Source organism: Pelmatolapia mariae, linkage group LG17 (genome assembly GCF_036321145.2).
Source record: "Pelmatolapia mariae isolate MD_Pm_ZW linkage group LG17, Pm_UMD_F_2, whole genome shotgun sequence".
NCBI lineage: Eukaryota > Metazoa > Chordata > Actinopteri > Cichliformes > Cichlidae > Pelmatolapia > Pelmatolapia mariae.
Window position 1 is genome coordinate 37,883,673 of NC_086242.1, and position 14,084 is coordinate 37,897,756.

Genomic DNA, 14,084 nt, shown 5'->3' on the forward strand with positions numbered 1-14,084 from the left:
GGGACATGGAGATCGAGGTAATGGACCTCACGCTGGGGGAATCCACCCCCACCAAAACCAAGGGAGGCAGAACAACAGCGCCCAAACCTCCGACCGCTTCACACTCCAGCCTGCCACGTATCAATCTGGATAGACTGAGATCCTGCGTGCAGACCCGCCTCCAAGCGAGGAGAGTTGAGGAATCCTCCTTGTCTCCTCCCTCTTCACCAGCTTCACCGGTTCAACAAGCGCACGCTCCAACGAGACACCCGAACACGCAGAGGAAACTGCAAGACTGGAGTCTTCACATCAGGGAAACATTGCTTATCGTTGGTGATTCAAATGTGAGCAAACTCCCATCCTTTTCAGCACAAGGCGTGCAAATCGACAGTTTTCCCGGTGCAAAATGGTGCCATGCACAGGCCCTGCTGGAAAAAGCAACCTGCGAGGAGGAACCAGTGGAAACGCTGGTGTTGTCCTTCGGCCTAAACAACAGGTCACAAAGGGACAAGAACTCACCAGTCACAGAGCTGAAAAAGGCGTTGAAGACAGCCCAGGAAAAGTTTCCTGAGGCTGATATCTACATCCCGATTGTTAACTTTTCCTTAGCCCTGCCCCAGAATGAGCAGGAGACATTGTTGCATTTGAACACTTTCATTTCAGGTCTGGACAATCACATCATTTCTATTGTGGAGCTCACAATAGAAATGATTGTGAGTCATGACTCTTTTCCCTATGTTGAGGTACTTGGGTCTTAGGGTTCCCCCATGTGCCGGATCTTAATTTAATTTAAAGTCACCGTCTACGATGGAGGCAACAGAAAATGGTTATTTTTTTCAAATTCTGTTTTACTGCTTGTGTCCTACATAATAGATTCAAGCTAAGTACATTCATTAGAATTAGAATTTCAATTTGCATAACATTTTCATTCTTATGTACTAATATTATTTTATTGTAACATTAATATAGCACAAGGCTGAGTTACCCTTGCATAAAAACAGCTGGTAATAAAACCGTACTTCAAGGAGCAAAGAGCAAACTTACTTTCTTACTTTGAGTACATTTCAGAGACTGTGCTTTTTTTACTTTTACTTTTTTAGGACATTATCACAATTAAGATTTTTAATCTTAAAAATTTCAGTTCTTTGGACTTCTGTACAACTGCTAAGCTGAAGATAAAACATAATTTTCACTTAGGCTTCACTGTGGCTCTGTGTCATTGAAACTTCTTCAGTACAGTGATACAATGGCGCCATCTCCTAAAAATGTTGCACATATAGCATTGTCTCAGAGCTCTCCTCAGAAGTACTTCTTCAGCGCATACACACGTTGGAAGAAAGAGATGCGAACAATTTGGAATTTCTGAATTTATAACTAAAAATGTGGTCCATCTTCACAAAGTATAAACAAACTCAATCTGACTAAACTAATGCAAACATCGAAACTTTTCAGATCTTTATTGAAAACAGTGAGCAATCCCTTACAGTACCAGCTGGGATGCACCGGAGTGGTGCATTCAATTGTTAACTTCAGTATTTCCTCCAAACCACCTTCCTCTGTGTATCTCTTAAAACCTTATTCCCTCAAAAATGCGCAAAGAAGTCCTACTATTCCCCAAAAGTCGACTCTGTTCATCTGGACGTAGCTTTTGTAGTGGAAGAAACGTTTCATCACTTGGATGAAGTCTCTTCAAAGAGAGGAGTTTCTTCCCAGCATTGTCAAATGCTTGCTTGGCATTGGTAGAGGGGTAATATTGTATAGTCTTTATTTTCCAATATAAAGCACCTAGAGCAAACTGCTTTGGTCAATAGGCACTTTATAAATAAAACAATTTTACAATCAATGCAAAAGACTATTGTGTTGATCCATTTGCAAAAACACAAATTGAGTAAATTCAGGACGACTCTCATTGTGAGCAAGTATTCTGTAAAGCTCACAACAGAAGCACAATGTGTAGTCCTGAAAGAGTCCCCCCAAAGGACAGCAGGACTTCTACAACTTATGAGAATTTGTAGAACAAAAACACTGAAGCAAAAACAGAATGAAAAATGAATCAAAACATCCCAAAAGTATCGTTTTGTTTTGTTGCAACCCGTTCTCACTCCCAAATCGTAACATTTTACGCTAGGTGACAAATCGTCAACATATTACGTTTTCGGGCACCCAAGGCGTTCCTACGTCACGACATCGGAAAACTGCGGACACATGAGAACCGTTTGGACTCAATTTACACATCTTCGCTTTTTCCCTTAAAATCGCTTTAGAAAACACTATTTCACCTCATTAACGTGCTGGTTAAGGTTAGGAATAAGGTTATGGTTAGGTTTAGCGATAAGGTTAGGTTTAGGCTTAGGTATACGGTTATGGTTAGGTTTAGGCATAAGGTTATGGTTAGGTTTAGGGATAAGGTTAGGTTTAGGCGTAGGGATACGGTTATGGTTAAGGTTAGGAATAAGGTTATGGTTAAGGTTAGGCCTAAGGTTATGGTTAGGCTTAGTGATAAGGTTAAGTTTAGGGCTGCAGTACAGGGCTGGAAACCGCCGCGTACCATAACAACGTGGAAGGTCACCTTTCGCGTTCCTCAGGAACGCCGCAGGACGTGACAAAACGTCGGGATGTTACGCCTCGGGAGTGAGAACGGGCTCTTTGTTGATGTTCCCTAAACCCTGCTTATCACTGACGACTCTTATGCAGCTACACAAAACATGAATTCGGTTGTGGTTGTTACTGATGTCAAAAGTCAAGTGTTTTTGTGTTTAGTTTAGTTGTTTAACTTAATAAAATTTCAGTTAGGTTTTTTTTTTTGAGTAATCCACAAAAAAAGATAAATAAATAAATAAAAATTGAGCAATTCCAAAGACTAAATTCTTTATAGCTGGACTAACTGCACTATTTCAGCAGGTTATTTAACAACACCAGAAATGTTGGTTTAGTAACGGTAAAGAGTAACGATAGTAAAGAAAAAACTCCAATGCTATTGCGTGAACATCCATGGTTTTCTTAAATCAGTTTCAAAAAACCTCAAAAAACAAATCCAACATGACTAAAAACTGCTCGTGAAATTCCTCTCCCACTTTACATTACATATGTAACATTACAGTCGATCTACAAGACCTCTGATCTCGTTTCCATACACAGACGCAGGCAGACAGAAAAGGGACTCTTCTTGCCCAGAGAAAAAAGACGCTCTTAAGAGTACATACAAAAACACTCTGACGCAGTTTTATTTTGTTTTTTACAGTTTCGCGGAGACAAACACAAAACACAACTGACTTAGTTACAAATTAAAGCACTGCACTGTACAAAATATTTTATGAATTGTGCTGGTCAAGAACATTTATATTTATAATGCAGACCTTTTCCTCAAGTATACACAGAGACACAGTCACACAACCACACACACACACTCACAGGCCGGTGGACCTGTCCCAGTGACAGTATTATTCCAGTGGGGGTCTGAAGCAGTGCAGCAAATCAGCAGTTATTGTGATTTGAAACCAGCCCCTGCTACTCCATCCAGGTCTACTGAAACTCTGGGAACTGGTTCTGGTGGGATCTGTTCAGATATGGTTTGATGTAGACTGACATCGTTCAGATTGAACTGAAGTACACTTCAGCTCAGACCAGCGTTTCTCTTCTTTGATCCCTCCCCTGATTCTGCAGCCCATCTGTTTCTTCAGTGCTCTGAAAACACAAGATGAAACTCGGCTCAGGATTGAGCGACACAACGTGTTTAAAACTGCATCCTTCTCCCTCTGCTACTACAAAACCCACAAGATTTGTAAACTGAATGACTTATTTTCTACTGTTTTTGCTTGTTAAATTCGTTGGAGGCTTTTGATAAGAGATTGCTAAAATAGCCCATTGTCAGTGCCGTGTCCACACACAGCATCAGGACACGGCATTGTGAGTGCCGTGTCCTGATGGTGTGTGTGGAAAAGCTCAGGGCTCTAGAGCGACCTAGTTTCAATCCCCAGCTGTGGCGAGTGTGGAAAGACCACGGCCGGCGAAACTACATTTGTGACTGGTGCTAATACATTTCGAACTAACACGCTGAAAAAGCACATGTATCCAGAAAACACATTATATACTGCGATAAATGCACTGTGTGTCCCCTCTCCCCGCCGCCTTTCAGGCAGCATCAAACAGGTTGTCAGAGGAGGCCGAGATGATGATTAAGTCTAACATTGCCGACAATATTCCCAAAGAAGATGTTCCGTTCACTAAGTTCAAGTCCGAAATAATTCTTCACAAGAAATTTGGCTTTAACATAAACCCCACGTACAGTAATGATGTCGCGTGCGCCCAGTTTACAGGTGTCACCGCAGACACACTAAGAGAAAAAAAAAGAAAAAAAAAAAGGTCAAATTACAGGAGTTGACCATCTGAGGGGTTTAAATTTCGTACGACGTTACATCTCTCTTCACTTGCATCCCAGTCACGGAAGCGTTGGAGGTAGTCCGTAAGAGATTACAGGATGACCCCAACCTCAGCAACAGGACCACTCTCAGCATCGACCAAGTGTGTTTGAACTGTGTCTTCATTCCACCTACTTCACATACAAGAGTCAGTTCTACAGGCAGAAACATGGGTGTGCCATGGGCTCTCCAGTTTCACCCATCGTGGCCAATTTGTACATGGAAGAAGTGGAAAAGAGGGCTTCGCTATCCTACCCTGGAACACCACCAAGCCATTGGTTCAGGTATGTGGATGACACCTGGGTGAAAATCAAATCTCAGGACGTACCACATTTCACGGATCACATTAACTCGGTGGACCGACACATCAAATTCACCAGGGAGGATATGAAAGTGGCAGGTTAGCCTTCTTAGACTGTGAGATTTCCATCAGTAATGGGGGACATCTAAAAGCTGACGTGTACCGTAAACCTACACATACGGATCAGTATCTAAGGTTTGACTCTCATCATCCAGTGGAGCACAAACTGGGTGTCATCAGGACGCTACAACACAGAGCGAACACCATCCCCACTGACACAGGCTGCTGTGTCTGTGGGGATGGTGTTCGCTCTGGGAGGCAGAAGAACATCACATCAAGAAGGCCCTGAGTAAATGTGGTTATCCCAGCTGGACTTTTGTCAAAGCGGGAAAGACACCTAAAGAAAGCTCCAGCCGATCCAGGAGAGAAGGACAACCGCTGCCCAAGAGAAAACCTGTAGTGATCCCATATGTGTCAGGAGTATCGGAACAGTTGAGACGCATTTTTTCTAAACATCGGGTCTCTGTGGCTTTTAAACCCCAAAACACACTGCACCAAAAATTGGTCCACCCCAAGGATCGGGTCCCCCGACTCAAACAGAGTAACATAGTGTTCGCTGTTAAGTGCCAGGAGGACTGCCAGGATTTATACATCGGGGAAACCAAACAACCTCTGGCGAAGCGGATGGCACAACACAGAAGAGCAACCTCGTCAGGCCAGGACTCTGCAGTCTATTTACACCTACAGGCCAGTGGACACTCTTTCAATGATGAGGATGTACACATCCTGGACAGGGAAGAACGCTGGTTTGAGCGCGGAGTCAAGGAGGCCATTTACGTGAAAAGGGAAAGACCATCTCTGAATCGAGGAGGGGGCCTAAGGGTACATCTGTCACCATCTTACAATGCTGTGATTGCAGCCATTCCCCAACTCTCTGTGAATGGTACTCATAGCCATTGATCAGTGGACTTTGATCAGTGGGTTTTGGTCAGTGATTGTTGATCAATGGTCATGGGAATTTGCATAATTATGATTAAGGAACTGACCTCACAGCCCATTGTTCCTTCAGTGGGCTGGTTTCAGTCATTATGCAAATGTACTGTTTATAAGATTGGAAACCTGCAGTCAGCTGAACTGAAGAAGTCACTTGGATGAGTGACGAAACGTTTCTCCCACAAAACGCTACGTCCAGATGAACAGAATCAACTTTTGGAGGTTTAAATTTCAGCTCAGTGAAGCACTTTAAGCACAAACACTTTTTCAGTAACTTATCTTTCTTGTTGAACTGAGCTCCAAATAAAGAACTTTGTGTTGACAAGATTGTTAGTTCATCATTAACAAATCAATATTGTCTGTATGGACAGCAATTAAAAAAAAAAAAAAAAAAAAAAAAAAGTAAAGAGGAAAAAAAAAAGGGGGAAAAAGTGAACATGTAAAACTGTGGTGGTAAGTGATGTGGTTGAAAAATTTGGGTGCAGAAAATTTTTGTGCTGGCACCTCTGTCTCTACCCCACCTCTGGGAAAGTCCCCCAGCTTTCCCCTGTCCTCACATCTGAGGGGGTAAAAGGTCTTAACATCCAGCTTTATGTGTTAGAAATGATCACAGTGCTAAAACAGAGGTTTTTCCTATTTGATAGCAGTAAATCAGCTTTATTCTTAATCAAAAATCAATCAAAATGATAAGTTTTGTGTTCGATGAGAAATGCAGGATGAGACGGGAAAGTGTTCAGTGCGCATGCGCCAACCAGCATGCTGCCTGTTACAGTTGCTCCTGCTTTTTCTCTTTAGTTTAGCCTTTTTCTTTCCTATTCTTTATTTTCTTACTTATACTTTCGTCTGTTTTAATAACTTTCCTTCAATCATGTGTATTAAGAGAGTTTTTGTTCTGCTGGTGGCCGCAGAACTGTTTTACTTTTATCGAGGAACGTGGCTCAACTCCTACATGCTACACACAGGCTGTTTACTCTAGAGATCAGCTGATCGCCCTGATGCCGGCCGGCTCATCGGTCAGACCCACAGACGTACCAGCTGAAATCTGGAGGAAAACACATCAAGGATGCAGAGGTGTAGGACAGAAAAGGAGAAGGAAGGAGACAGCGAGACAGCGGAGGCTCGATGTGAGCAGGAGGTACAAACCGTGTCTGCCGTCTACAATAATGGGAAATGTTTGGTTGTTATCAAATAAAATCGAGGAGCTGACAGCGCAGGTACGGAGTCAGAGGGAATACCGGGAGTGTAGCCTGATGCGTTTCACCGAATCATGGATGCACTAGGATATTCCCAACAACGCATCCGTGGAAGGCTTCCACACTGTTCGGGCGGACAGGGATAGCGCCACGAGAGGTAAGCAGAAAGGAAGGGCTTGCTGTTCTTGTTAACAACCGGTGTTATAACCCTGCCTACATAACAATCAAAGAAATTTTGCTGCCCGGACATTGAACTGTGTGCTGTTGGACTCAGGCCGTATTATTTACCCAGGGAATTTAGCCATGTGATCTTGGTGGCTGTTTACGTTCCTCCCTCTGCTAACCCCACTGCTGCATGTGACACAATCCACTCCACATAGCCCGGTTACAGACTCAGCACCCGAGTGCCTTCATTGTGATCTCGGGTGACTTCAACCACATCACCTTGGACAATACATTATCAACATTCACACAATATGTGATTTGTCCTACCAGGGGGAGAGAATCTTACACCTCCTGTATGCTAATTTCAAGAACGTATACAGCGTAAACGTATTTTTGACTTTTCCAGTGCTGTCAACACCACCAGGCCGACCCTCCTGGGTGATAAGTTAACAGCGATGCAGGTGGATGCTTCTCTGGTGTCCTGGATTGTTGATTTCCTGACAGGAAGACGCGTCTTCCACATTGTGTGTCTGACAAGGTGATCAGCAACACAGGGGCACCACAAGGGACTGTCCTCTCCCCCTTCCTCTTCACCCTCTACACCACAGATTTCAGCCACCGCACAGAGACCTGCCATCTTCAGAAGTTCCCTGATGACTCTGTGGTGGTTGGAAGCATCAGCAGGGGTGATGAGAGAGTACCGGGCTGTGGTTGACTCTTTTGTCACGTTGAGCTGCAGATGATTCTGCTCACACCACGTGACAAAGACCAAGGAATTGACTGTGGAAGACCAGGAAACACTTGACCCCTGTTTCAATCCAGGGGGTCAACGTGGACATCGTGGAGGACTACAAATACCTTGGAGTACACATGGACAATAAACTGGACTGGGTTAAAAACACTACTGCACTTTACAGGAAGGACCAGAATCGTCTCTGGACAGGTCAACAACTGTCGGACAATGCTCAGGATTTTCTATGAGTCTGTTGTGGTCACTGCTATCCTCTATGCTGTTGCATGCTGGGGCAGCAGGTTGAGGGCCACAGACGCCAACAGACTCAGTAAACTGATCCGTAAGGCCAGTAATGTTGTGGGGATGGAGCTGGACTCCCTTAAGGTGGTGTTGGGGAATGTTGTCCAAGATTAAGACAATGTTGGATAATACTTCCCACCCACTCCATGAGGTGCTGGCTAGCCACAGGAGCACGCTCAGTGGGAGACTGAGATTACCAAAACGCATCACTGAATGACACAAGAAGTCATTCCTGCCTGTGGACATCTCCCTGTACAACTCCTCCATCTAATACACTGTAAACACTGTAATAGCTGCACACGCTCTTTTCTACTCTGTAATATTCCTGTCAACATTCTGGATATTTATTTATAATCACCTCTGTCAATCTGTGATATTTATTATTGAGTGATTCATAGATATTGTGCATATTTCTTAAATCTAAATCTTTGTATCAAAATAAAGCTAAGCTAACTTGTGAGATTTCATAAGAGGTGTAAATATTGCAGCATATATTACGGTGTCAAAGTTTCTGTGTTCCAGCCTTAGTATGTAGATTCTTGCCTAATTTATTTATTTCTTTAGCATATAACCCCTTTAAAAATATGCTTTAGTTCACATTTTAATCCAGAAAAATGATTAATCAACATATAAACACCATCTGTGCAAAGATTTATGCTTCTAAACTGAAACAGAAAAATTCGTGTGGAGGTACGCAAGAACGAAACGAGAGCTACTACGTTTTTCTCCAACTTTAATCTCGGCTTCACACAACTGAACTCACAAGGCGGCAAACACCGCCTACAGCCCAAACACACTACCCCTCTCCTTCCCTTCTCACTGGGTGTGAATGGAGCCCCCTAGTGGTCCGCCCCTCTGCAAACACCCAGTAGGGTCTCTTACTAGTCCAGGACCGTGGGCTTAAGCAAACGGCCAGAACAGCTGAACAGCCCGGACTCCCGGACCCCTGGATGCGGTAACGCATGCACCGAGTCAATTACAATTTTTTCAGCATGTTTCTTCCTGTCTTTCTAACTTCTCTCCTCCTCATGTTGTCTCTCACCATTGGCCCTTAGTTGCAGTGCTCCTCCTCTGCTGTGAGATGCTGTAGATCTCCTGAAGCTGTTTTTTCTGGTCATCGCTGAGCGCAGCCGTCAAACAATGGTACCACACTGGATCAGTACTCTGGACCCCTACAGACACACAGCAAAGCTCTAGTGTCACAGTGGTTTCATGCAGGCGTTATATACTGCTATATATAGGTTATACTGCGTTACAAAAAAGTTACTGAGTATCACATTTTTGTCAAGGACGGTCCCTATTAGTATCATCTGTGTTTATCCTGTTTCGTTACCAAACTACGTGGAAAAATAACTGCATAAAAACAGCAGACCAATGAACTGATCCCACTGGAATGTTTTTGTATGTGATATTAAAAAGTTTCAACTTCAACGAATCCAATCAGAGCAAGAATGTAAACATGCAGTTGCAATAGGCTGGTTTAAAATGGTTTCTGAAGGTTACAATAATGTCTTGTATTTGTCACAGTGAGTGAACAAATAAATATTTAAGTAAAGAATAAAATGGTATAAAAGGAGAGGCAGTGGGTCTCAAACTGTAGTGCACCACAGTCACTCCAAGTAGGGCGTGGATGAGTAGGGGAGTGAAAGTGAGACAACTAAGAAGCATCACCTCCAAGTCAACAATATTCTTTAACAGCACCACAAAAACTACACACAGATGGTTTGAAGAAGGGGCCACGCTGTTGACCCTTTTTCGAAACTTCCTAGATCTTAACGTGAGGTTGCACCTGAATGAGCCTGGTCCATGAAGCACCACGCTGCTTCCTAAAGGACCCAAAAATCTGCTCCCAATGTCCCGGAAACAAACAGTAAAGGTTATCTTAATGTCTGACTAACATGCGAATGATGACCTACTGAGCAGGGCAGAAGTGAAGAACTGATACTCGTCCTCTCCATTGTCGTAGTCCAGAGGCGTGCTGTACTCCTCCAGAGGCGTTCCCTCAAAACCATCGTCATCCCAATAGTCATCTTCATCGTCGTCGTCATCATCGCCTCCTTGGCCTGCTGGCATGCTGGACTGCTGCTGCATGGTGTTACAGTTCTCATTCACCTCATCTTCATCACTAGGAATCTCCTCTGCCGTAAACAAAAAAAAAAACACAGCCATTTAGAATGAGGTACCAGGATTTAAAAATAAATTATTTTCAGCGTACAGTTTGATTTGGGGAGTGGCTCACAAACTAGTGCTGGCCCAGAAGAGGGGAACGGAGTCACTATAGGTGGGTCGTGGTCAACAGACCAACTGCTTATGGTTCTGACACCAAAGCAACTTTGTGAACAGGATCTTCCCAAGAGTTTTCCTATGTGAAAGAATACCACAACATCTTTTTGTAAGGGTGTAATGTAACCTTTAGTCTTTAGCTATTATAAAATTACAATCTAGGCAGGTAGGAAACCTGATAACACAGAGCAGTCTAATGAGACATTGTACTAGTTGTTGCTGGAATCTCTAAAGAAGCTGACAATTATAGTCAGCTTAGTCTTTTGTGTATTTCCACACAATGAGGATTCTTTTTTTTTTTTTGTAACGTTGGATCTTTAGCTTTAAAGTGGTTAAATATGGAGCCCCGCAAGGGACACTGGAGGGGGGGAAAAAAACAAAAAAAACCCAAAAAAACCCAAAAATCCACACACACGAAAAGCATCTCGAGTTACTCTTGCGAGATCTCGTAAAATAGGCCACATCCTTTGCAGGTCACATTTGAAGGCCAAGTTGCTATCCTTCGTGCCCCAACCTATCCCAGAATTCATAGCGTGGCCCAGCCAATTCCAGTTTCCAAAAGTGGCAGCAGCTACTTAGTTTTAATATTACTCTTTTTGGGTCACAAAATAAACTTCTAAGATATTTTCAGCCGTGAATGTAGCTGTGTAAACTTCAAATATCTGCTCGGTTTATCAAGACATCACATATTTGCAAAAGTGCTCTGACGTTTTCGGAGACGTCTGTTACCCAGCAGCTCGAAGCTGACCGGGAGGTCGAGGCCCACTAGAGCCAGGGGGAACACCACACTCCCGGCACACCGTGCCTCGACCTCCCGGTCAGCTTCGAGCTGGCGCCCTCCGAAGGATGCAGCCTATTTTACGAGATCTCGCAAAAGTTAATTTTTTTTTTTTTTTTGCCTCTAATGTCCCTTGTGGGGCTCTGTAGCTAAAAAACAAAAAAGCACTCAAAAATAAAAAAATAAAAAAAAACAAGAAAGTGTGGTTGGCATCACCAATGTTTAGAATTTTAAAAATTGTTGAATGTTGTAACATGACTACTGGGTAGAATAATGTAGTGCAGAATATTTGTGACATTTTATGTCCACCTTTCTCTGTCCAGCTAATAAAGATGGTGATAAAAAACAAAGGAAAGATAAGACAGCAGCGGTCACTGACCAGATTTCCTCATGAAAAACTGATTCAGTTAACAGCTGTGCTGGTTTTCATTTGACAAATGCTTTCAATATTTTAGAACTTACTAATAAAAACAAAGGACAGAACAGCATAATACCTAACATTTAAATGATTGAAATATTGCAGAAGAGCATAACTAATACCCCAGGTTATTCAGAATGCTCACTAAACTATTCAACCAGTCACTGCCTGCATTTTAAAACTGACCACACAGCTGGCTACAACAAAATAAGAAACACATTTTAAATACATTAAATGTTAAAATGTGCACCAGTCAAGTTAACATTTATGATAACCGTTTCCTTCGTTGTTGTTGAACTGTGAGCTTTACTGACCTCTTGAAAAACTACTTCAGCTGTTAGTGAGGGGAGGAGCTGTTTGTCTGACTGCTGTGGTGCTGTGTGAAGCTGTGTGTCAGCTGGAGGGGCAAAGACGGCATAGTTGATATCGATATCGTTGCAAATGAGTATCTGAATTCAATATTAATTTTTAGTATCAATTGTTTTTGAGAGCCCTGTTAAGAGAAAACTAATACACTCAAATCAAAATATTTACATTTCAGAGTAAAAGAATGATTCCTCAATCACAACAATAACAGCAAATACATTTGTGAGTGTGACCCACCAGAGGTAGAGAAGGTTTAAGGACCCAGTTCCTTTATTTTTAACCAAAGTAGAGCAGAGAGTGAGAAACATAGTGCAGCTAATTTAAACTCAGCGCTGGTGAGTTCAGTGGCTAATTCGACTGACTCTTTGCTTTCTTTCTGCCAACATCCCGCTTTCTGCTCTCTATTCTCACCATTCTGGTCTTCATCTTGAGCCCCTGCACGGGCAAGCAGCTCTGGTTTGTTGATTAGGCGGGAGGCATTAATGTGTTTGAGGCCCAGGAAAAGGAGGAGAATGGAGGGGACAATCTGGGCAGCAACTGCATCCAGCACTGCTGGCCGGCTAGGAAGATCGATTAGCACACTCAGTCCGATGATGCACATCTTACGATCATGGAGTCTGTAGAGTGAATCAGAAGAAGGACAGTTTCTGAGAAAGAAGGCTTTTGTTTTAAAAATAAATAAATAAATGAATAAGTGTTCACACAAATTAAACTGTCATCTGTTAATTAAAAGAATTCATGAATGAACACCTGTTGGTATGTGGGTGCCCATTACAGAGCTGGAGTTACAGTGATGCTAGACTGGAAGTCGGGGAAAAATAGTCTGGATTTGCTCAAAGTTCAGAAAAACAGATACAAACATTTCTAAATCTAAGGAAATGTTCACGTGGACATAGTGTCTCTATGGTTCAGTGATGAACATTTCTCACTGATTAGCTGTGAAATTTCTTCATTTTTGTGTAAAAAAAACTACTTCTTTGTCCAACTGGTCAAGCCTTCTGGATTTTCTTGTTATTACTGCAGGATCTTTATCTAACAATATAAAGCGCTTTGAAGCAATAAAACTGAATTAAACTGCCCCCCCTTCATAGCAATCACAGTTTCACTCAAAAACTTCACAACATGAAATTTTTTAAATCGTAGGAGAACATTTATCCAGAATTTCTCTGCCCTAACTCAGTAGTTAGGTCCACCCGACCAGCCATCCTCAAGACTCCATGCATGCTCACATGAATGCACATACATCTGCACACATCCAGAGAAAAACTCCACAAAAGAAACCAGATTTCAAGAAATCCAAACATGGAAATGTTTGCACACACTTGTGATTATGCACAGAGGTCCACCCGACCGGCCATCCTCAGGACTCCACACATGCTCACATTAATGCACATACATCTGCACATATCCAGAGAAAATCTGCACCAAAGAAACCAAATTCCAAGAAATCCAAAAGTGGAAATGTTTGCACACACTTGTGATTATGAGCAGAGGTCCACCCGACCACCAATCCTCAGGACTCCACGCATGCTCACATGTATGCACATACATCTGCACATATCCACAGAAAATCTCCTCTAACGAAACCAAATTCCAAGAAATCCAAACATGGAAATGGTTGCCCACACATGTGATTATCCGCAGAGGTCCACCCAACCAGCCATTCTCAGGACTCCACGCATGCTCACATTAATGCACATACGTCTGCACACATCCAGAGAAAAACTCCACCAAAGAAACCAGATTTCAAGAAATCCAAATATGAAAATGTTTGCACACACTTGTGATTATGCGCAGAGGTCCACCCGACCAGCCATCCTCAGGACTCCACGCATGCTCACATGTATGCACAGACATCTGCACATATCCAGAGAAAATCTCCTCTAACGAAACCAAATTCCAAGAAATCCAAACATGGAAATGGTTGCCCACACATGTGATTATGTGCAGAGGTCCACCCGACCAGCCATCCTCAGCACTCCACGCATGCTCAAATGAATGCACATACATCTGCACACATCCAGAGAAAAACTCCACCAAAGAAATCAGATTCCAAGAAATCCAAACATGAAAATGTTTGCACACACTTGTGATCATGCGCAGAGGTCCACCCGACCAGCCATCCTCAGGACTCCACGCATGCTCACATGAATGCAC

The 14,084-nt window shown here is 42.9% G+C and overlaps 1 protein-coding gene across 1 annotated transcript; it reads right to left on the bottom strand.

Annotated features, from left to right (window-relative positions):
* Window positions 1-3,012: 3,012 nt before the first annotated feature.
* On the bottom strand, window positions 3,013-12,852 carry LOC134647170 (importin-8-like). Its single transcript, XM_063501393.1, has 4 exons — window positions 12,339-12,852; window positions 9,999-10,220; window positions 9,125-9,254; window positions 3,013-3,663 (listed from the first exon to the last, which is right to left on the bottom strand). Coding segments are annotated over exons 1-4 (543 nt in total). The 5' UTR covers window positions 12,529-12,852; the 3' UTR covers window positions 3,013-3,662.
* Between the last annotated feature and the right edge of the window lie 1,232 nt (window positions 12,853-14,084).

Excerpts from the sequence above, each read along its gene's own strand:
- LOC134647170 (XM_063501393.1), bottom strand. The coding sequence starts at position 12,528 with ATGTGCATCATCGGACTGAGTGTGCTAATCGATCTTCCTAGCCGGCCA. Across the intron at positions 10,221-12,338 it reads TCAAGATGAAGACCAGAATG|AGGAGATTCCTAGTGATGAA; the intron begins GTGAGAATAGAG and ends TGTTTACGGCAG. Across the intron at positions 9,255-9,998 it reads CTTCACTTCTGCCCTGCTCA|GGGTCCAGAGTACTGATCCA; the intron begins GTAGGTCATCAT and ends GTGTGTCTGTAG.